The 24,604-nt window shown below is 40.9% G+C and overlaps 1 protein-coding gene across 2 annotated transcripts; it reads left to right on the top strand.

Moving 5' to 3' along the window:
* The first annotated feature begins 565 nt into the window (after positions 1-565).
* si:ch211-194b1.1 (protein Wiz) lies at positions 566-24,604 on the top strand. Of its 2 annotated transcripts, XM_027006612.2 has the most exons (18): positions 566-803; positions 1,339-1,499; positions 1,693-1,870; positions 2,097-2,181; positions 2,437-2,588; positions 2,730-4,277; positions 4,886-5,074; positions 5,939-6,367; positions 7,008-7,373; positions 17,315-17,449; positions 17,715-18,293; positions 19,397-19,870; positions 20,524-21,036; positions 21,273-21,809; positions 22,102-22,313; positions 22,568-22,853; positions 23,103-23,268; positions 23,481-24,604. In XM_027006612.2, the coding sequence occupies exons 2-18, from the start codon at positions 1,401-1,403 to the stop codon at positions 23,836-23,838; spliced, it is 6,306 nt and encodes a 2,101-aa protein (XP_026862413.2). In that variant the 5' UTR covers positions 566-803; positions 1,339-1,400; the 3' UTR covers positions 23,839-24,604. The 2 variants fall into 2 exon arrangements, with proteins under 2 accessions (XP_026862413.2, XP_026862414.2); XM_027006613.2 differs by lacking the exon at positions 4,886-5,074.

Below are 24,604 nucleotides of genomic sequence, written 5' to 3'. Positions count from 1 at the left end.
TTTGACCATAACTTGGCCTTTTATCTTGCTAAACCTTAATGATAACTTTAGGAGAGGATCCTTAGTCCCTGCTGATTATCCTTAGTTACATGCTGCGAACAAGATAGGAATGCAATCGGCCTCTTTATGCAAAGCGTAGTGCTTGCTACTATTTTATGTTTATCTAAGTGGCATATTTTAGTCTTAAAGTTATATCTATATTTGGTTTCATTTACACTGGAATATCACACTGAACATTTCCATCACATTCAGTCTTACTGTACTCACAATCATTAAAATTATAAAATATTTCTATTTCTGAATGTATAAAACATTGCACGGTACACATATCTCTATCTAACAAATTATCGCACGTTACACTTGATACATAATTTCGTTAAATGTTGAGATTTCAAACGAATTGTCTATTATCTATGCTACCGAATTATCCTACTTACTACCCTAACCTCTGACCACCTGACTCAGTGCGGAACAGTTCTACTTTCACTGCAACAACTCCAGGGTTAACAAAAACTCTTTTCCCCACCCCATGAACGTCACCATCGCAGCCGTGGCGTCCCTCCGAAGCTAACAACATGGAGTCGGGTGGTCGTTCTGCAAAGACAGCTTCCTTTGCTCGTTGAACGTTCATGCTTTTTTCGGTATTCTTGCAAGAACGCGCGGACGAACCTCGCATATAGCAAAACACGCATGCACTATGCGGGCGTGTGTTCATGCGACTTCAACCCAAAGAGAATATGGACAGTAGCGTGTGATTGGACGCAGGACATTCCATAGAGTAGCCAAGCAAGCAGGCCGTTTCGGTGAGTATTAGTTTTATTCCACACGTATACTTATCCAAGGGGATATTTAATATTTGCAGAATGGTCTCTTTCTCCGCCGTTGCTGAAAGCCCACCTCAACCTTCGGATGCGGGGCTTATATGTTTGGCACACCTATCACCGTCATCGTTAGCGAGAAGAGCGTTGCCTTCTCGGCGTTCGTCATCACAAGGACAGCGCTAAATTTACGGAAACCAGACATGTTCAAATAGGTCAGACGGTCCCAAATTACCGCGGGTAGGTAACGGTCAATAAGTAAAGGAATTTGGCACTTTTGTTTTTTACTTATTTGAGGTGGCGTACGCATTCGAACCTAAATTGGGTAGTAGGGTAAAGTGGCCTCACATTTAAAAGATGTCAAGTTGTTAAATAGCGTTATTGAAATTATCAAATTAATTCCCTTACCGCCTTATAAACACGAACGCTCATTGTCAGATGTTAGGAGGATTCTCTCTCTCCGTGTGTGTGTGTGTGTGTGTGTGTGTGTGTGTGTGTATCCATCCATGTATGCTACTAGAAAAGAAAACTATGTAGGTGAAGTGCAGCAGACCAGCACAGTACACGGTGCATAAACGGCCCATGGATCCAGGAGTGGGTCCTCACTCAAATATGGATGCCCATGATCCAGCATCTGTCTGTGGGCCATCTGCATCACCCTCACTACATAACAGCTTGCTGGTGAGAGATTTAGCAGATCTCTATGCACAGCTTCCATCCTCTCTTATATTTGAGCCCGTTTTATTTCAATCTCTGTTCCCAGTACCATTTATTTCTTTTTAAATGCTGAGAGAATGTGGATTTATATAATTATATTTTATTCAGTTATATCCTGTAAGGATAAGTAACTCTTTCTAACTCTTAACACATGCAGGGTGGATTGACCCAAGGTGGTGATCTGGAGAGGTGTGATGGAGATGGGGATAGTGGGGTTCCAGGAAGCATTCTTCCCAAACTTGGACCCTATGGAAATAAGCAGAAGAAACTTCCTTCCTCCGCTTTCCCCTCATCTCTAACGTGGGACTCAGACTCCGAGAAAGAGATATTTGATGGTAATTGTGTTATGTCAGTGTACTGCAATAAATCTACAAATACAGTTTTTTCATTATTTGTATGTTGTCAGTTAGTGAATGATTGTTAGACTTTTACATAATACATCATGAATTTCACCTTAGTTATTATGGGGCCATTTTGTACCCTATTGCAGGTTTTTCTGTGGGTCAATCCTCTCTGTTAAGTTACTTGTGTGTTTGTGTGGTTTCCAATTGTGTATGTCAGAAGAGGAGCTTCAGAATTTTTCTAATCCTCATGGCCTTGCTGCTCACAGCCCAGGAAGTCCCACCTGTGGACAGGAGCAAGATAGGTGAGGTGAAGTTGGACAGGTGTTGTAAAGCTGTGGCTATACAGAGTGCCATTGCCAGTTATCTGCATGGATATGGTCTGAAAATACACAGGCATTTACTCAGGCAGGTGAATTCAAAGAGATGTTGCTTAAAAACAAGATTATTGATCACAGAAAGACACTGACAAATGATCATTTATTTCACTGTGGAAAGCTGTGTTCTACTTGACTTAAAATTGTGGTCCATGTATTCTTTTTGAATATTATTGTGTGCAGACTTGACTGTGGAGAATACCAAATAGCTGATATGTCCAAGAACCAACTTTTTGAGAACAACTTAACCAGTCCTATGGAGGGCCAAGATCTGGGGAGAGATAACAAATTCGGAGGCCCAAGCACAGCACAGTTCAACAACCAGCAACATGAGGGTGGGAGGGTCCATTTGAAAATGTATTTTTATTTTTTGAGAAAAATGAAAGAATATTAATAAGAGTCTGCTTTACAAGATCATATATAGATTGTCCTAAAGGTATGCTTTGAATTAATATAGCATTCCCTTCTATTTGTAGTGGAAAAGAGCAAAGTTGAAGGTTCATCGGACCAAGCTGGGCCATTTCTTTTTTCCGACACAGAATCAAAAGAGGGACACCAAAAAGAGGAGGAAGAGGTAAAAGAGTCTGATCTGAAGAAGGAGGAAAAAAAGAATACTCCAGAACGGGATGTATATTCCTTTCCAGGTGATTCAGACCCAGAGAGTCCACCTCCTGGTCCCTGGGCACACTGCACCTTCATCCAGCGTAGGAGAAAGAAGAGGGCCTTACTGAGACCTTTCTCTGGACTGGGCCCATGGCAGCGAACAACCGGGACAGGCAGGAAAAGCAGGGCAACACCTTCCAAGGCAAAGGAGCATGGTAAAGTGGCAAACAATGTGGGAGGGGTGTTTGAGTTTAAAGAGGATGAGAAAGTCCAGGACAGGGAGAGGGTGCAAGCTGTTGGTGGGGAACTTTGCCAAGAAATTTTCACTTGCGTGGAATGCAGCATCTACTTCAAAAAACGAGCACATCTACGGGAACATATGCGTAAGCATGATCCTGCTGGCGGTGGCAAGGGTCCGCGTGGCGAGGAGGGAAAGGCGAGGAGGCGAGTCAAAAAGAGTGGTTTCGAGTGTATGGAGTGCGGGCAGGAGTTCACCGACAGGCTGCTGCTGGTGGACCATCATCAGCAGCATCAGGAATCACGGCGCAGGATCTTGGAAGAGATGGGGAAGCTTAGTGGTGGAGGTAAGAGAGCAAAGGTGCAAGTCAGCCGCAGGAAAGCCACACGGCCAACCGTCAGAGAGTCACCTGCCATCTGTGGCCAGTTTGTTTGTCTGAAGTGCAGCTACAGTTCTGATGTGCCACAGGAGCTGGCGGACCATGCTAGGACACATGGGGCACGGGCCAGGGCCGGCGCCCATCGTGCCTCGACCCGCCTCCAGCATAGGTCCCGCAGGAAAGGTCCCCCGAAGAAGGGAAGGCTCTCTGGGAATGGAGCCTCGACCGTCGCCGCTACCCTGCCTAGCGAGCGGTACCCTACCAGAGCCTCCATGCATACAGTTGAACAACAGCTTGTCACTGACCACTCACAGGCCTGTATCTGTGACCCACGGGGCAAGAATGAGGTGGAACCCTTTCCAGGGACGAGCCAGGACCATCTGGCCTGTATGACTCTGACAAAACCCTCTGACCGACCTGAGACTGCGATCAGTCAGACAGACGCTGCTCCCTATCCTGGTCCAAGCCTGCAGGGTGAGTCTGGGTCAGGTCAGACTGGGCTTGCAGAGGAGAATGTCCCAATGCCCCAGTCTCCTGTGCCAGTAGCTTCAGCTTCAGCTTCAAAGGCTGCACCACAGCGCAGGGATGTTGCGTTTAAGAGCACAGGGAATCGCCGCTCCAAGCGGCTCGTAAGGGATGTTATGGGGCGCACACGGGCCAGCAGCAGAGTGGATCCTAAGCCTACTGACTCTGGTGATGTGGAGAGCCATGACCCAAATGCTAAAGATACCACAGAGCAGGGCCAAAAGGATGTTGTGTCACTACCAGAACAGGATGCTGATCCAAAACCAACCACCAAAGCAGGTAAGACAAGACTGTATATTAGACAAACAACATCCTAAAAAGACATTTAATTATATGCAAGAAACCTTTTTCCATTTTGTACTCATTTTGTTGTGTCCAGTAAGCACAATTGTTTTTCAGACAGTTTCATAAATTTTCTACAAAAGAAGCAGCATATTTTGTTGAGGGGTTGAACACTTGAAATAATACAATATGTTTAACAACCACACTTACAAACCCAAAGTTCATTTTAATGTTTTAAATCTTGATATAACTTGTGCTTATTGTGATGCATGCATATGATGTGTCTAGTGTTAAGTCATCAATTGCATTAAAGGCACGTGGTGCAGTTCCCCCTACCATTGGCCGATGCTCATTACCGGCTACTGTTGGCAGTGAAGTGTATTTATACCCTTGACGTTTAAAGGCAGGTGGGAAAATAGTATTTTTCCAAATCAGTTTCCATCAGTGGCCCTAGTCAGCAAGGGCCAATAAATGGGAGACAAATGCCCCGCCTTACAAGTTCACATATTTTTCAATTCATGTGTGCCACTCTTGGCCATATATCTGGGGAACGTCCAGGTGTCTCCTCATGTCTGAACCTGGTCGACCCCTTGCTTCCCCTGCAGACCGTTTGGAGACACCTGCCCTGGCATTGCAGCTGAAGAGCAGTTTCTCAGCCAACCTTCGGGGGGCGACAGAGAGGCTAGATTTGGCTGAGGGGCAGCAGGCCCAGCTCAGACACAAGTTACCCCTCGTCCTCATAAACGCCCTCAGCTCTGACCTCCCAACTGCCCTCTCATACGGCAGAGTGATGGGTGAGTGACAGGCTGAGTCTCAGAGGTCTCTAAAGGATGCAGAGTAGCCTGTGTGTTTTTTGTTTCAGGGTCTCCCTAGTTCAGAGTTAACATAGCTCTAACTTTTGGTGTCATCATCTTCATTGCATCCTTCCACTTTGTGCATTTTGTCAACTTTTGAATTTTCATTGTTATAGTGAACAGTCTTGGTCTCGATCAGGGTGCTTGTGAAAATATGTAAAATTATTTTAAGGCTTGAAATGTACTGAATTTAGGCAGTTTGGGCTTACATGTAGCATATAGCAACCTATATAGCTCCTTATGAGAGAGGTAGCATGTAGCTCATTAAATAATTTGGCCTTACTAATACTGATTACTTAGTACTTTTTTTTTTTTTTTAAAATATGAGAATATTTAAATCTGATTCAGCTATTATGTTTCCCTGCTTAATAATAATGTATACACAATTTAGCTAAATAAATATTGGCTATGTTAACATGAATCTTTTACATTTACACATTATTTTTTTGTTATGGATTATGTAATGTTGACGGAAAATACGCTAACCAGTCATGGCATACTGGGAAAAGGTAATCCTTGCAAGTGGCAGTGGGCACTTGGTAATTAATTTACTCTGCAAAAAAGAAAATGAAATTCCACTTCACACTTATTTTTGAAGTGGGTTAACTGAAGAAAAGCAAGCACCCTGTCGATGCATTGTAGCCTTATATGTTGAATATTGATGACTTTGAATGACTTTCCGGCCATCATTTCCTGGCTACCAAGGTAAGCCAGGTTTATGTTGAGATGATGTCTGAGCAGTTCTTCTTCGAAAGGCAGCATTCTTGTAGCACTTTACAGATCTACTCACCTGTCGCCCTGTAGGAGAGGATTCCTCTGCTGTGGCTTCTGGCCTCAACATCTCCTCTCCTCTACCAAAGATCAGTGAGGAGTCCAAAGAAGAGAAGACACCTCTTGACAATAATGATAGGAGTAGTGAAGAAACCACTGATACTAAAGATAATGATAGTGATGACAATACTGATGAAAAGGAAGAGGATGTTGTTAACCACCTTCTTGATGTCTTAACTGAGGAGGAGGATGAAGAAGATGAGGAAGGGGTTTCATTAAAGAGTGTTGGAAGGAAATGCCCATATTGCCCAGACCACTTTGATAATGGAATTGGACTGGCAAATCATATAAGAGGTCACCTTAACAGAGTTGGAGTCAGCTATAATGTTAGACACTTCATATCTCCTGCAGAGGTTAATGCCATTGAGAAGAAGTTCTCTTATCAAAAAAAGAAGAAAAAAGGTAAGGACAGTCACTTTTTACAATAACTTGCTGTTTATCATTTTATCCACCTGTATTATGGACACATTTTGGCACAGATATTGTAAACTTTGCTATCACTTTGCTGTTTAAACATTATAAAGTCACCATGTTCTACATTAAGTTCCAAGTTTGTACAAGTAGAATAAATATAAAGGTGTGGCATTTCATTACATTTCATTGCATCTGATGGGGAATTAATTAGGTGACCCAAAATTCTGTTAAGGTGAAAGTTTGGAAGTACAAGTTCCTTATTTTTAACAAATTATACTTTCCCCATGCCAACGTTCCACACAAACTGACATTGTCCAGTCTAGAGGACTTCCATAAACAAAGAAGCAAAAAGTTCATAGTAATATTTAGCAGAATAGTATGGCTCTATGGAAAAGTGGAGCAATACAAAGGAGCAATCTTCTTTATGATGTAGTTATAATGTGAAATCTAGCCAGAACAGAACTACTCAAAGTTCTGATCTTCAGAAAGCCTCTTTATAATGTAGATTTTTTTTTTTCCCTGCTATTTTCTACCACTGCCTCTTTGATTGACCTCTCCTTCTTAGAGGGTTGCATTGAATTGTTTCAGTTCCAGGCTGTCTGATACGGTGTTCTTGATGCCCTACTAGTTGCCAACTTTGACCCAGCGACCTTCAGTGTGATGCGCTGTGAGTTCTGTAGCGCTGGCTTTGACACTAGGGCTGGCCTGTCCAGTCATGCACGTGCCCACCTCAGAGACTTTGGTATTACCAATTGGGAGGTCACAGTCTCACCAATCAACGTCCTCCGCGAGCTCTTCTCCAAGCGACCAGACCTTGCTCTGTCCACTGCTCCTCACTCCTGTTCTGAGGTGCAAGAACAGAACACGGATCAGGAGAAGGAGGAGCCTGTATCGGAAGAGGAGGAGGACGAGGACAGCAAAGCTCCAGGACCTGTGCCACAGACGTCTCCAACTCAGCCTTGGAAGGAGGAAGATAATGACAGTGAGCCTGAGGGTGAGTTATTCCTATAGCCTATGTCTGTAGACTTTTTATCTAGAGATACTAGGTGCTTAAATATAGTTTGTCAGATGATGTCTAAATCTTATAAATCTTTATAAATCCTAAATCTTTTAAAACAACTGATATGGCTTTGAAAATAATCAATATATCAATTATGCTTTTTATGAAATTTGGAGTTGGCTTCTAAAGATATTACCTGTTCTGAGATATGCTGCTTTGTATAGCAGAGCTCCTCTGGGTCATAACTCTTGCTATACAGACTTTTTAAAGCTTGCATACCAGTGAATACAATAAGTAGGGGAGAGGTGTGGTAGTTTTGTCTGGCAAGGAAGGCAGTGTCCTTTCTCTGCGGAGTGTCTCAGTTCATATAATTGATGTCTGGTATTCAAAATTTAGCTTAGTCTCCGCCTTTACTGGATTGGTTACGCCTCGGCGCGGTGGTGCATGTGTGCGGGGCAAAATGGCTGCTTCCACATCCCCGCAGACACAAACAATAGCGGAAAAATTATCTGACTGTAGGTGCCGTAAGTCTGATGCTCAGCGACTATTGAACGGTGAGTGTTCTGCACTTTCCGTGCGGTGCATGATTGGCATGAGTTGCTTATACGCGCTGTGTTCGTACTTTCAAAGGTTGCATAGCATGTTACGGGCAACATTGCTGGTAGACTTCAGAGTCATCAAAAATCAAATCATTGGCAGATAATTCCGAATCGCTGTCTACCATAAGAGGCAGTGCAGTCAAAGTGAGTATTTGAGGCAATTGCAATTACTCTCGCTCCGCGAACGGGAAACTAACAATTTACGCTTCTATAAATGTCAAGATACATAACTGATTTATCTTGAACTATCAATTTAACGCTAACATTTTTTTAGGAGATAGTGTATCCCAAATTGCTTTCACTCATCAATCTTCGCCATTTTACCGCTTTGTGTATTGTTGTTGTTGTTGTTGTTATTATTATTATTATTTTTTTTATTATTTATTTATTTATTTAAATGTGAGCACTGATCTTTTGGCTTATGTCTAGGAATGTTTGGTCACTCATGCAGTTTGGCTCCTTTAAAACTTTTGAATTTTTTCAGACATGGGTAAGGCTATTGTTTCTTACTGATTTTAGAATGTTTAACACTACTAATTTATTTCTTGCTATACGAAAGTGTCTTCTTTAACTGGGAAGAAAAGCACTGAGCTTGGTAAAATGCTGTTTAGTATAGAATGACGGAAACAAAAGCGCTCTTCACGGTGATGTATGGTTTATAAATGAAGCACGGTCAATATTTAAGATGCTTGTTTTCTTTGTGCTTATGTGTATGCGTTTGTATTATTATATAGAATAAAAAAATATATAGTGGTTAAAAAAATTAATATAAATGAATATAATTCAATAGTACTATAATATCCTGTGTACAATATGTAATATATAGAAAATGTACATGTTTAGGAGTAAAAAAATGAAAATGCATATCCTGCCATGATCTATATGTGCAGGTTAATGATTTCTATAAAACTATATAGAGGTGGTTAGAGATAATGGCAGTATTCCTTAGGTAATTACACTAACCACTTTAATTACAGATCTTTTTAAAGGTAAAGTTTTGCATATGCTGGGTTGCAGTTACTTAGACTTTTTTACAGTTACTTTTCACTTCAGGTTTTTACAGTCAGTTCCTCTTGGTCTGTACTTTTTTATTTTCATTTCAAATACTGAAAAAATGAAAATTGTTTCTTGTTTTAATATTCAATAACAAGAAGCAGAGAAACAAGTGGGTTTTCTTATTCAGGAATAACAGATACAAAATGCGAAAGCAAATTGTTTTTCCTTTGCAAAACAGAAAATAAAACTGCAGTAAAACAAAAACAGAAAAATGATCTGTATTTTAATTTTTCCGAAACTGAAGAAAGCCCAAGGTTAACAGCTCTTTTAACAGTAAGAGTGAGCAATAGGTGCCCTGAGCTAGCAGGATGGCTGTGGAAACATACTCTGAGATAATGTTAGCCATGATGAAAAGAGAACTACATATCTGCAAGTATGCTACATGATTATGTGGAAGGAAGTTATTTCCTAAAGCAGTGTTATGAGATTTTGTGCCAAGAATGGCTTGAATACAATATACAATCAATTAAAACATCTCCAATAAAAAGGCCCACTGCTGTTTTTCATTGTTGTGAAATGTAGTGTTAAGTTCCTTTTGAGTCTTTTACATTGTGGTTTAATTGTCTAGATGTTACCAATGTATGGTCCTAAAATGATGAAGGGGTATTTGTTAATGAAAGGAGAGCAAACTGCAGAGAAACAAATGATCAGTGCTTAGGACTGTGCATGTGCCTTAATTCAAGGTGCTGTGTATGTCAGCCTTTTCTATATTTTCTATATAGTGTTACTGGGTTTGTAAATCTATATATATTTGTTTTCTCTATAGTATTTTTGTATATCACACAGGTACTCATTTATAGCTATTGCCACCTCTAACTCAGAATGTCCGTCAGAGTGTGGACACAAGCCATTTTCAGTGCAGAATTTCTTCCCTATATTAATTCAACATTGTAGGAGCAAAACTTTGACATCCCTGAAGGGTAAGGTGTTCCCATGCCTTGCAAAGTAAGGAAAAACATAAGAACGGTCCTGTGCTGGTTCCATGGAGAAACACCGATAGCCTACTGATATAAAAAGGCTATAAAAGGAAACTTTATCACAGTATCTTTGACCTTGTTTGACCCTCTGGTACACACTAGTACATGCGTTCAACAAACTCAATAGTTTTCAGTGAAGAGTTACACTTTCAATTTCTTTAACAACACTGAAATTTCAGAAGACATTCATAATATCCTGTGACGTCATATATTTCTGTAATGATATTGCGTTATGAATGTGTGATCTATTCCTTTCTTTAATTGTATTTGAAAAACACAAAACTACTGTAAGGAGAACCAGTCATCATGGAGGACCAGATGTGACAGGCATATGAGACATCACCCACCCCTGCACCCCATATAATTGGAATTTAGAATTGGGGCTTCTTGGAATTGAATCAACAGACTTGAAACTTCTATTGCAGCTTCTCAGCTATTCCCATTTTGAACTTAACTAATGCTTGCTAGTTAAAACACACTGCATGCGGTGGTCTCAACTAAATGCACAAGGTTCTGTTTCTGCAGTTTCTGGAACATCAACCAGGAAACTGAAGCTTTAGGCTGGGCCTTGGGGACAATACAAACTATAAATATAAATTTTCCTTGCTTTTTCTCTCTCAAGTGTTAAAATTAAAGTCAAATTTATTTATATAGCGCTTTTACAACAGCCGTTGTCACAAAGAAGCTTTACACTTGTCCAAATCCACACCCCAGTGAGCAAGCCAAGGGTGACAGTGGCAAGGAAACACTCCTTAGAGCATGAGGAAGAAATCTTTGAGACTCAAAATGGGTCTTCTCATTTTGCCAACAACAGGCACTACAATAGCAATATTAATAATAAAGAGAAGAATATTAGTGAGAGAACAAATATAATTAAAAAAATAAAAAATAAAGCAATGAATGTTTATTCCAGTTTTCTAGAAGTTCTAGTTGGTTTTGACGGTGTGTGTGTGTGTGTGTGTGTGTGTGTGTGTGTGTGTGTGTGTCCGTGTGTGTGTGTCCGTGTGTGTGTGTCCGTGTGTGTGTCCGTGTCCGTGTCCGTGTCCGAATCCCATATTGCATGAAAATGTCTCTGAAGGGTAATGGAGAAGCAGTTGGCTGGGATGGAAGTATGCTACAACATTAGGGATGGTGGGTGGAGCCATGGCAACAGAGACAGGTTGAGGCTCAGTAACATGACATCAGGAGTAGGTGTACTTTGGCAGGAAGTGAGAGATTATTAGGCATGTCCGGGTATGAAGGTGTGTAAATTGGGGAACTATAATGTGCAAAGATGGACTTCAGCAGATCTAGCTATGATCTGGCTAGAGCCAGAAGGAAACACAGGCATGAGGGCTCCCTGGAACATCAGCACTCGCCACTCATTTAACAAACTTGAATTACAAAAAAGAGGTGACTTGACAGGATCATAACATCACAGTTTACTAGAACTCTCAATGCCCATGAATCCCCAGATCTACACCTTTACCTAAGATGGGAAATATTTAATAAAATGCCTGACTGTACAGATTTTTCTCAGACACTGAGACTGTGTCTGAGACTTGAACCATTTACAGGAAGATTATTCTATAGTATGGGAGCTTTATAGGAAAATGCTTTGCCCCCTGCAGTAGATTTTCTAATTCTTTGTACTAGGAAAGGGCCTGCATGATTTTTTGTCTAAGCAGATGTGGTGGGTTGTAATGCACTAGGAGTTTGCTAAGGTACTAGGGGGCAAGACCATTCAGTGCTTTGTAGGTCATTAGAAGTATTTTATAATCTTACAAAATTTTACTGGGAGCTAATGTAATGTAGCTAGGATAGGAGTAATGTGATCAAACTTTCTAGTTCTAAATCTGGCTGCTGCATTTTGAACTAGCTGGAGCTTGTTTAGGCACTTCGTGGTACAGCAAGATAGTAAGGCATTACAGTAGTCCAATCTGGTAGTGATAAATGCATGGACTAGCTTTTTTGCATCATGTGAAGAGAGTATGTTCCTAAGCTTTGCAATGTTCCTGAGATGGAGAAAGGTGGTCCTAGAAATTTTATTTACATGAGCTTTGAAAGAGAGTCTGGGATCCATAATCCCTCCAAAATCTTTAACTGTTAAATAAGATGTGATTGGCAGACCATTGAGGTTCATTATGCATTTGGAGAGCGAGGTCCTAGCTGTCTGTGAGCCTAATAGAAGCACTTCTGTTTTCTCAACATCCAGTGTCTGATGTCCTTTATGCGTTCCTCAATAATACTAAGCAGATGTGTCCTTTGGTTTGGCAGAGACATACACTATATTGCTAAAAGTATTCACTCACCCATCCAAATAATTGAATTTAGGTGTTCCAATCACTTCCATGGTCACAGGTGTATAAAGCCAGACACCTAGGCATGCGGATTGCTTCTAAAAACATTTGTGAAAGAATGGCTTGCTCTCAGGAGCATAGTGAATTCCAGTATGGTACCATGATAGGATGCCACCTGTGCAACAAGTCTAGTCATGACATTTCCTTGCTACTAAATATTCCACAGTCAACTGTCAGTGGTATTTTAAGTGGAAGTGATTGGGAATGACAACAACTCAACCACAAAGTGGTAGGCCACGTAAAATGACAGAGCGGGCTCAGTGGATGCTGAGGTGCATAGCATGCAGAGGTCGTCAATCTCTACAGACCTCCAAACTTCATGTCGTTTTCAGATTAGCTCAAGAACAGTGTGTAGAGAGCTTCATGGAATGGGTTTCCATGGCCAAGCAGCTGCATCCAAGCCTTACATCACCAAGCGCAATGCAAAGTATCAGATGCAGTGGTGTAATGCACGCCACCACTGGACTCTAGAGCAGTGGAGACGTGTTCTCTCACGCTTCTCCAACTGGCAATTTGATGGATGAGTCTGGGTTTGACGGTTGCCAGGAGAACGGTACTTGTCTGACTGCATTGTGCCAAGTGTAAAGTTTGGTGTAGGGGGGATTATGGTGTGGGGTTGTTTTTCAGAAGTTGGGCTCAGCCCCATAGTTCTAGTGAAAGGAACTGTTAATGCTTTAGCATACAAAGAGATTTTGGACAATTTCATGCTCCCAGCTTTGTGGGAACCATTTGGGGATGGCCCCTTCCTGTTCCAACATGACTGTGCACCAGTGCACAAAACAAGGTCCATAAAAACATGGATGAGTGAGTTTGGTGTGGAAGAACTGGCCTGCACAGAGTCCTGACCTCAACCCGATAGGAACACCTATGGGGTTAATTAGAGTGGAGACTACAAGCCTTCTCATCCAACATCAGTGTCTAACCTCACAAATGCGCTTCTGGAAGAATGGTCAAAAATTCCCATAAACACACTCTTAAACCTTGTGGAAAGCCTTCCCAGAAGCGTTGAAGCCGTTATTGCTGCAAAGGTTGGGCCGACGGCATATTAAATACTATGGATTAAGATTGGGATGTCACACTTCATATGTGTGCGAAGGCAGACGAGCAAATACTTTTGGCAATATAGTGTATAACTGAGTATCATCAGTATAGCAGTGGAAACTAACACAGTGATTACATATAATGTCACCTTGAGGTAGCATATAAAAAGAAAAAAGCAGAGGCCCTAGAACAGATCCTTGTGGGACAGCATCACTAACAGTGGTGTATACTGAAAAGTCTCCATTTATGTTGACAAACTCATAGAGATCAGATAAATAAAATTTAAACCAGGAAAAGGCTACTTCCCTAATCCAACATTTTCGAGTCTATCTAGTAAAATGTGATCCATGGTATGAAATGCTGCACTCCGATCAAGCAGTGTAAGCAAAGAGATATAACCCTGGTCGGAAACCAAAGACAGGTCATTAACTACTTTAATCAGCGCTGTCTCTGTACTATGACAAGGCCTAAACTCTGACTGAAAGACTTCATGTATCTTGTTCTGATTCGTGTATGAGCTTTGCTGCTGGGCTACAGCTTTTTCTAGGATTTTGGAAATAAGGGGAAGGTTTGAGATTGGCCTGTAGTTGGACAACTGACATGGGTCGAGGTTAGATTTTTTGATAAGTGGTCTGATTACTGCTTTTTAATGATTTGGTACATAGCCAATGTTCAAGCAGTGGTTTATTAAATTTTAAAAAGATTCAGTTACTTCTGGTAGAATTTCTTTAAGAAAGCGTGAGGACAGTGAATCTAGTAAGCAGGTAGAAGATTTTGAGCCTGAGATTAGAGATGTAGGTTCAGGCTCTTGGATAGGAGTAAAGGATTCTAGTCTTTTTTGGCTTGGTTGTTCTCATCTAGTAGCTACCCCATGTCACATTATTACTCTAAATGTGATCTCTAATGTGCTTAATTTTCCCACTTAAAAAAAATTCATGAACTAATTACTACTATATGGTGTTGTAATCTGAATTTTGGTATCAGTTTTATTCCTAGTTAGAAGTGCAATAGTACTAAATATAAATTTAGGATTATTTTTGTTATTTTCTATTAGGGCTAAGCGATAAACTGTTAGAGTGGTAATAAGTGCTTTTGTATACTTGAAAAGGCTCTACTTCCATGCGAGCTTGAAGACTACAAGTTTAGTGTGGCTCCATTTATATTATATCTTTTGAGAGTTCTGTTTTAAAATGCAAATGTGATTATACATGCTTGTCCCTCATTTTTTTAATAATTTTTAAAAAAATTATTCGTTTTGATAACATTTGTTCTTTTTTATAACATGGTGTTCTAGTCTGGGTACTGTGACAATACAGAACAAAGGAAAGTTCTGTTAGTCTCTTACACTAGTTCTACTGTCTAGTTTTTTTTCAATGTAGTCTATTTCAGCCTGATGATTTTATTGGTGTTTGCTGCTATTTTTTTCTTTACACACCTAACAAACCTCCAATTGCTTTATTATTAAACCTTTTTAATTATTTGGCATATGTGTGTATCTCTTGTCACAGAAGTTCTGAGAGCTAAGAAACATACTCCTTTAAAGTTTAGTGACAAATTTATTTCAGACAATGAGAAAATAATAATAATTATTAGTACTGGTAGTTTTTCTATGTTTATTTCATGTTAACCATCTCATTCTGAGACTATTTTGTCCTGTTGGGCTGGAGCCACATTTATTAGTTATCATCAGTAATAATAATTTCTAACATAATTTAATTGTAATAATTCACTCAGAGGTTGTATATATTTGGTGCCCAGTGTGAGGTCTAGTTAGATTTAAATGAACTTTCTGTGATACAAGAGTGCATCACATGGTGATGCAGTTCTTTGTCTAATAAGATGCAGAGATAATATGGTTTAGTAGTAACAGAATCCCATAGCAGCTTTCACCAAAAATGCCAGGGTGGCACTGTGCATTAGTTATGGTATAAGTCCAGATACCAAAATTCTTTTTATCTACTCAGAAGAGTTGTATTGCTGTAACTAACATTTCAGCTAAAGCCAGATGCTTGTGGATAAAAAGAGGTGTAGAAAGGGTCAGAACCAGCACTTTGGAATGAACAGAACCAGGGAGCATCATAAATATAGTAAACAAACAGTCCAGGTCAAAAGCCAGAAAACAGTATAACCAAGCAGACAAATCCAAACGGGGCAGGCAAAATCAAAGGTACACAATTGGAAGAGGGTCAGCAATACAGGAAGACATTCAGATAGAATGCTTGATTTGCACTTATGGAAACAGTGGCAATACTTTGCAAGGAGTACAGGGAAATGACCAGTATAAATAGTCTAAGTAAATAGGCTACAGTTGGAGTTAATAGTCTGGTGATGAGCATCTTGTGAATTGTGGATGATTGGCTGGGTTTTCCTCTGGGTTGTAAGTGGAATGCTGGGAGTTGTGGTGAACTGGGTGGCATGACAGCAACCCTGTCTACTTTGGGAGTGTTAGTTGACTAATGGGACAAAATGGTTTCCAAGTTAAGTCAGGTATGAACTGTTTAATTCTCAGTATTGATTCCCCCTTCTACCCTTCATTGTGGATGTAAAGATATCCTTGAGTTTGGTAATTGACTTTCTGGGTGTTGAGAGAGACTAGACTCTATTGTAGGTTCCTTGTAAATCAGTGTTATTCTAGGGAAAACGCTGATTTAAATAAATGACCATTTTGGGTACCAAAATAGTGTTATCTACTTAAAACAGAAATAATACTCTATTGGTAAGTGAGGACTCCTGTGCAGATTTTTGACAGGAAAGCGATGAATAACACCCCTCAGTATACGAGTAAGACAAGTTCAAAGTCACACCCCTGTAGCCAGAAACTGGTGAACATTTATACTCTAGCAAATCCAGTGAAGAAAGAGTACAGGGATTAGGGAAATAAAATAAGTGGGGTGCTAAAGGAAAAGGGAACCAAACAAGGGGGAAGCAACATAATAAATATTAAAAATTACGTTTTGGAAACAGCTACTGCGACTGCAGTGCAACCTTTGCAAGTTCACCACTTGGGCTTTGCTAGTTCATGACCTAGTGTTATACAGTTTACACAATAAGAAATATGAGACTGAGATTGTTTTTCCTACATAGTCCTAGAAGTGTCCATAAGAACAACTTTTCAAATTAAAACCCCTGAACTCCTCTATCAATTTTTTTTTCTCTACATGTGTTCAAGAGAACAGCTGATGCCCTTGCCCTGGTCAAGTACTCCTGCAGCATAGTAACAGATATTGCTGTGGAAGATGGCCCACTTCATGCCATGTTTAAAATTATTTTAGAGTATGGTTCCACATCTATCCTGCTAGCTAGCTAACAACTCTGCTAACAGTAAGAGAGAGTAATAGGCACCTTGAGTTGCTTTGACGATGGCTTTATGAATGAAAACTTCCAATTTCAGAAAAATGTAAATATTGACTTTCTTTCTGTTTTTTGTATTATTGCAGTTTTGGTTGTGAGGAAAGAAAAGAAATATAATCCGCATTTGCATTTTGAATCTTATTTCTAACAAGGAAAACCAGTAATGATTTGTTTTTCTGTTTCTTATTATTGGTTTTTGAAGCAAGAAACAAATAATTGTCCATTTTCCAAATTTTTTTAAATGAAAATAGAATGACCAAAAAGTACAGAAACCCTCTTGGCATGTACAGATAAATTTGAATATTTTAAAATGTAGGAATCTGTTTGCAGAAACAGTAGAGATGATGAGGGATTAAGATCTGTAATATGATTAATTAATACATCTGTAGAGGTTAAAGAGGTTTTGTATATGCTGTCTTATAATTGGCTTGCAGACTATCAAGGTTTAAATGACTTTGCCTAAGGTTATAACACAGACATTACTCTTGGCATGCACAAATTCCTAAATTTGAACTTGTATGTTACTGTGTGCAAAAACAGTACCTGAATTGGGACTACATGTTCATTTTTAGGTGAAGAGGACGAAAGGGAGGGGGTCCTTATAAAGATGCCACCAGTGGACAGCTTTGCCTCCAGCGCAGAATTAAATAGCTCCTTACCCTTACAGCCTGAGAGCTCTGCTCCTGTAGAAGAGACGGAGCCTAAGGGTGAGATGGGTTTGAGAATGCACTTCTACTTAAAAACATTAAATAGATGACATTTATTAGAGTATTTTTGCTTAATTTTAGGGAAGAGCTGTATTTAGCTAGAATAAGATTTTGAGATGTACAATTTCTAACGTGGAGGTTAACATTTTGCCCTGTCTGGACTTTATATTTGTTTTAAACAGTCGATATTGCAACTATTGTGACAGATTAATTTTTATTGGTATGATGGAACAGTTTTATGGATCCCCAATGTGATTTTCTCTAGGCTCCACTTTGTTGAAGTGTGAGGTGTGCAGCGCCCCCTTTGAGACCAGGCGAGGTTTATCTAGCCATGCCCGCTCTCACCTACGCCAGTTAGGAGTAGGAGTATCGGAGAGCAGTGGAGCACCCATAGATCTCCTGTACCAGATCACCAAGGAGCGGGCTGCTGACGCCTGCCTCCCTGCCACGCCTCCCTTACTCCCAAAGGCATCATCACCCAAAAAGAACTTCCATCATGCTTCACCTGTTCCTACAGCAAGTCCCATTCATGAAACCGAATTTGACGAGGAATCACAAGATATCAAGCCCCCCCTCCCTCTCTCTGGTCTGGGTAGCATCAGGAAAGTTACCCCTTCCCCAACCAGTCCTTCTTCATCTGGATCCCTGCCATCCTCTCCACTTGGAAGGTCTAGGTCTCCATCCCCAGTGCTGAGGAAGGCCCCAATTTCCTCTCTGCTGCCTGTGTCATCACCACTACGTTCCCAGGAGCATAAGACTATGGGCAGGGGCCAGTCAGCAGCTCTGTCCACTCCACCCAGACCCTTCTGGGCACCACGAGAGACAGATGCTCCCCTAAATCTCAGTAAGAGATTTTCAGTGCTTAATATATTATTGTTCCACTTCTGATCTATGTGAGTTGACCCTCAGTTTATAATGATTGACAATGTATGGCATTTATTAATATATATTGTTTAGAAATTACATATATGTAGTTATTGTTGATAATTACTACAATATGCTTATCCTTACCAAATGTATCAAAACCCTTTTTATATTGTTGTTTTTTAATTTTATAAGACATGGGTTCATTCTGGCCAGTTCAGTTTCCTGACTTTAGTTGTCAAACTATGCATGTGCAGTGCATGTAGTGTGGTTTGGAGCATTGACATAATGAAGGCCAGTGTAGGACAGATTCTAATAATCAGATTAGAATCAAGGGATTTTCATGGTTCTTTATACTGATCTTTGTAACTAAATAAATGAGTACAGATTTGATACTCTATAGGCAAGGCGTGCGATGTTTGGGTTACTTGCCCCTGCACCAAGCCCGTGCTAATTTTGCATCTGGTATGGGGTTGCTGGTGTTCATTAAGTTCCTTAATGATTGTGAAAGTAACATTATAACAGGTCTTGAAACCTATTGCATTTCAGAACAGATAGCTGTTCTGGCAAAGGATGAGAAAACCTAAGCCATCCTCAATAATTGTGAGAGTCTTCAGTTTCTTCAAGACATTGCCCAAAGTCAGTGTACAGTATTGTGTGCTATAATCTTAGCAGTGTCTCAGATTAGAACAGAGATGATGTTTTAAAGTTATACACATTCTACCAACCATTATCCCATCCTTTATTTAAAAATCTGAATACCTGGGCAAGAAAGATGATTTTTTTTTGACCCAAAGAAAATAGCTTTTCATTTACCTTGTGAAAGCCAATCTTTGTCTTCTCCTTACTGCACAACATGATAAATTCTTTTTAGACACTTTCTTTATCAGTTGTCCAGAGGTTCACACTATAAATTGCTCAAAATATGTATTACCAGGGCAACAACTACTCTAAATACAAAGGCATCCAAACTCAGTTCAGTGATTCCACATATTATTCTGATTTTGTATTCTGTTTTCCCTCTATATATCTCTCATCTTTAATTCTTCAGTTCACTCATCTGTTCTGTTTTTCTTCTCATAGCAATGGAAGTGGACCCTAACAAAGACATTATATGCAAGTTATGTGGAGCATGGTTTGAGACACGCAAAGGCCTTTCAAGTCATGCCCGAGCCCATCTTCGTCACTTTGGGGTGGAATACTCTGAATCCAAGGGGTCCCCAATTGACCTGCTTAACAGACTTATTCTCACTGATGACTTCAAACAAAGAGCTAGTTCATTACTCTCTGACAGCCCAGAGGACCTGAGGGTCCATGGGTCCTGTGTTGCTCCTCCCTCTCCCTCCATCTCTACATCCACTTCTACAGCCTCCAAGAGGCCTCTCCACCCCAGCTCTCTTCTTTTCAAGTCACCATCATTAGGGAGTGGCATTGGCTCAAAAGCTGCTTCCCCCTCCTCTGGCCACATCTTGTTAGGTCCACCCACCAAGAAGCTGAAACCTTCCACCCAGCAGGTCTTCCGTTTGACTGGCAGAGAGATGATGCCGATTCCTTTAGGTGACTACAACCACATGTTTTTGCTTTTTGCTACTTAATTTATTTGTAATATCTGTTAATAAAGTTTCATTTTAATTTAACTCTTCAGGTAAATTGACCTTTAAGTGTGATGAATCTCAGTCCTGTACTATGTAATATTTCCTTTGCCCTGTTGCAGGTGCATTGTAATAGAGATCGGTACTAAAGACAAAAATGTAGATTCATAACAGTTTCTATACAAAAACCTGAGGTGGTGGCATTTGCTTGGGTAAAATCAGATTTTTTGGAAGGGACCTGCATAAATGCACAGCTTCCTTTCTTAGAAGCATTATAGAATTACAGTCAACACTATCTGGTAGAATAAGCATTGCTTTCTAGAAAAGCAGCCACAGTTCACAACAGTGAGCTTTGAGTTATTGACAGGAGTTAATGAGCTGGTCTCTAGCTCCAAATAAAGGCTCTTTCAGAATCTAAATCATCTAGCTTTCATGATACCTTAAGATTCTAAGATTAGAACAGAGGATAGACTAGAAATGGAACCACTGTGTTGCAGGGTCTGTCTCCACATGCAAAACATTATAGTTGATTATTTTGTCTTATCACAACTTTTTAAATGTGTCTTTTATGCAATTTGCAGTTATAAAATGGTAGACTTTCATTTTCTATGTCTATAGCCGAACCAATGAAAGATGTGGGCTGTGAATTCTGTGGAGAGCTCTTTGAGAACCGGAAGGGCCTCTCCAGCCATGCTCGCTCCCACCTGCGCCAACTGGGCATTACTGAGTGGTCTGTGAATGGTTCACCCATCGACACACTACGAGAGATCATAGCTCGTCGAGGCCTGCCATGCGTCATGCCCGTAAAACCCTTGAAATCACCTTCCACTTCTCCAGGCCCTCGTACCTGCCTTCCATCCTCCCCCCCCCCAGGGGGTGCCCTCAGCCGCCTGACTTTCCCTTTTGGTCACCACTCACCAAGCCAACATCAGCCTACTGCCCGCAAGATGGCTGCATCAACATCTGCTACAACCACTTCCCCCACAGTGGTAATTGTTAAGCCCAAGCCAGAACCTGAGCAGGTGGAAGTTACCATGACCAGAGCAGGAACAGCGGGACATGAAAGCTACAGTTCTGAGTCTCTGCATTCCAGTTGGAGAAACTCAGACAGTGTACAGCCTGTCAACCTGGGTAAGATGTAATGTATTTATACAATGAAGAGAAAAATAAAAAGGAAATAGAATAAAAATGGAAAAGTGGCCCTTCATCAGTGTGTTAGGAAAAACAAGTCAGAGTTGCTGGCCTAAAGTTCGGTTGTCTTGTCATACTATATTCCTTTACTGCATTATTTTTATTAACCTGAATAGTAAATGGTACAAACATTCTCCACCGTAAGCTTATTCACTTGTGTCCCTGTGTTCACCCAGTCATGACTAAGGAGAGGGAACCTTCACGTGACATCCGTTGTGAGTTCTGTGGCGAGTTCTTTGAGAACCGCAAAGGCCTCTCCAGCCATGCTCGTTCCCACTTGCGTCATATGGGCATCACAGAGTGGTCTGTTAACGGCTCGCCCATCGACACCTTGTGGGAGATCATGCGGAAGCAGGGTACCACGCCTGCATCAGTGGCACTAGGTGTGAAGGAAGAGCCACAGCAGGACAGCAGCTTGCCCTGGGACAGTCACGGTTATCAGTCACCCAAAGTTTCTCGCAAGTCTCCCCTTAACCTCCTCCATCCCAGCTCACGCCACCATAAACATGGATTAGGGGCTTCAGGGCTCTCCACCACTCCTCCTGCGGGCAAGTTTTTTGGTATGACACCACTTGGAAAGAGGGTGCTGGGAACTGAGGGACATCTCGGTGAAAGGACACCACCAGCCCAGTCCAAAGTCTTTTCACCGCTACCACAGGACTTTTCGTTTAAGGGAAAACTGTCCACGGACAAACAAGGGGTATGCCACATGGGTAAGAGTGTTGGGTTGTTTTTTTTTTTTTGTTTTTTTTTTTTAAACTGATTCCTCCTGAGTTTCTAAATGAGATCTTTGATGCATTAAAACTGAGGTTTTTATAGGAGGAACATACTACTGCAAAGCTCAATGTATGTGGAAAAGAATAATCTCCAACACATTTTAGCTATCTTCACAATGTTATCATTCAGGAGGATTGTAGTGTATGACCTTAATGATTGTGATGAGCCACATAACCAAGTTCATTCAGTGAACCATTGACTCTGATTGATTTCTCTGGCCCTCCTTAGATGCTAGCTGTGAGCTGTGTGGTTTCTTCTTTGAGAACCGAAAAGCGCTGGCCAGCCATGCCCGTGCCCATTTACGACAGTTTGGTGTGACTGAGTGGTGTGTCAATGGTTCACCCATTGAGACTTTGAGTGCCTGGATGCGCAGCCGACCACAAACAGTAGCTGAATTACACCGTAGCTACCTGCAGAGTGGGCGCAATGCACAAAAGAAGGTATGGACATATTGGTTTACTGTAGTGGTAATATTCTCATGTTCTAATGTGTTTTTATATTGTAAAACCCCTCTTAAACTTGGTAAGATTATACAGAGATTATGGAATGTGTGTATTGGTATGAACGGCATAAGATGCAGCATTCTCACAATTATCAGACTGACTCGAAGCTGCATCAGAGAGAACACATAGCAGACACCTATGGAGTGTTAACGGAGTGGCCCTTTTAATTTTCTGCTGCATTTGTCTTACAGAAAGGCAGTTCTCTCTCACCTTCATCTGATTCTGACCCCATGCCCCCTGTATCTCAAAAGTCTTCTGCAGCCCAGTGGGCATCTCTGACACTGTCCCAAGGGAGGACAGTCAGACAGGAAGCTATGAGCAGCAGGCCATGGGGGTCTTCATCACGGGAGGTAAAAAGTGGAACTGGCACCTCTTCTCAGTATGCCACTAGTGCACAGAGTGGAGGACATCACTCCAACAGTACACTTCCACATGCACAAGTGGCAAGAAGTGAACTTAATGTCCGTCTACCACGGGGTAAGAATACAGCTTAGTCATATGGTCTTACACGAGCAGCTACTTGAAAGTTTTTGTTGTTAATTTGCTTTCTTGAATTTAGTCTTTAACAGTTTATAAAAAATGTTTGATCTTACTTATTGTATTAGGTAAACTGAAGGGCAATTACACAGTTTAATATTTACATGGTTGCACTCAAACTGACAAAAATAAAGTATCTGTTAACATTACTGGCTGCTCTTTAAAGTTTGCCTTATTTTTTTTTACAAGGCATTGAACGACGGCCACTGAAACATCCTTCACACGCTGATGGTGGGGAGAGAGAAAGCTGTCTCCCCCAGCCACCTCGTACCAGTACTGTTCCTGCCCTTGTGCCTAAGCCCCCCTCAACCCCCCTGGTTAAACTTGTGGGTAAAATTTATTCCCTTAAGTGTCGGTGAGTTGTACCTTAGTAACATTCATGTTTTAATGTCTATAATAATACACACATTTACTGCTGTTCTTGTTCTGAATTACAGTACAGGTTTTTTTTTTATAGGCCAGTAGGTGCATTGTTTGAAAATCATGTGCAAGATGCTAAAATGTGCGTGGTCTTAAAAGGAAACCTTGTTGGAGTTCTGCATGGCAAATACGGTTCTTCTCTCTCAGGTTCTGTGATGTGGAGTTCCATGGCCCTCTCTCAGTACAGGAGGACTGGATCAGGCACCTTCAGCAGCACATTCTGAATCTCAACTACAACAAACCTGCTCCCATGACACCCAGCACTCCAGCCAAACCTGATGCAGCTGCTCCTCAAACCCAAGCCTCAGCTACTACCTCCACCTCAACTACTAATATTACTACTCCTGATCCCACTTTGGCCTTCACACTTACCCCTACACCCATCCCCACACCTGCCTCTACTCCCACTCCCACTCCCACTCCCACCCCAACCTCAACCCCTCCCCCAGTGGCTATCACTGGAACTCCAACCACAGCAGAGCAAGTTCTCAATCCTGCCACATAATGTGTCCAGTTGTTTTAAGTCTTTGCTTTTTTGTCCCTTATATCTGCACTTCCTTTGTGACTGTTACAGACAAATCTTTCAATATGCTTTTCTGTTATTATGAGTCAGACCATTGGGAAAAGCTTTGCCAACCACCCACTCATCCTGACCTACATAGCAAGCAGCAGTAAAGGTAGAGTGAGACTTGAGATATGTCTGTTGCCATGACAATTTGGGTATTCCTGGCCAACAAAAGATCAAGCCATCAGTTAAGTGTAGAAGGGTCCCAAAATCCTCCATTCTTAATCTGATGCTTAAATTTTTACTTGCTTGATGGTTTATTTGTGTAATCAGACATTGACAGTCCAGAGGTGTTAATAGGGACTGTACATATATTAACTCATATCTCTAAAGTTGCATATTTTGCCTTGTGAATGGTTCAATCATAGCTCAGTGGACACTTTGAGAATGTATAAAATTAATCTTCCATGCAATGGAATACTTTGTTTGCTACTATCATATAGGTATTAGTACCTATTGGTTCTTAATTTAAGACACAAATATGAAAACACATTTTGTGTGTACCCAAAATTGTTATAGCACTTTCCTTAAATACCTTTGTTCTGAACCATTTAAACAAGAGGCCAAGCCATTAACTTTTCATAATTTTAACTTGGATGGTTGTGGCAATCAGGCACGCATTTAATGGTTAAAACAGTCGTGTCATAATGAAGTATGAACTGATACTGCCAACATACCATAAATAAAGTTTTAAGATGTTTTTGCA

This window comes from Electrophorus electricus, chromosome 1 (genome assembly GCF_013358815.1).
Source record: "Electrophorus electricus isolate fEleEle1 chromosome 1, fEleEle1.pri, whole genome shotgun sequence".
NCBI classification, from domain to species: domain Eukaryota; kingdom Metazoa; phylum Chordata; class Actinopteri; order Gymnotiformes; family Gymnotidae; genus Electrophorus; species Electrophorus electricus.
The sequence above is the reverse complement of the archived record's forward strand: the minus strand, read 5'-3'. Positions and strand labels throughout refer to the sequence as shown.

Coding starts and splice junctions, on each gene's coding strand:
- si:ch211-194b1.1 (XM_027006612.2), top strand. CDS start 1,401: ATGGATCCAGGAGTGGGTCCTCACTCAAATATGGATGCCCATGATCCA. Junction 2,182..2,436: donor TGTGGACAGGAGCAAGATAG/GTGAGGTGAAGT, acceptor TATTGTGTGCAG/ACTTGACTGTGGAGAATACC. Junction 7,374..17,314: donor TAATGACAGTGAGCCTGAGG/GTGAGTTATTCC, acceptor GTTCATTTTTAG/GTGAAGAGGACGAAAGGGAG.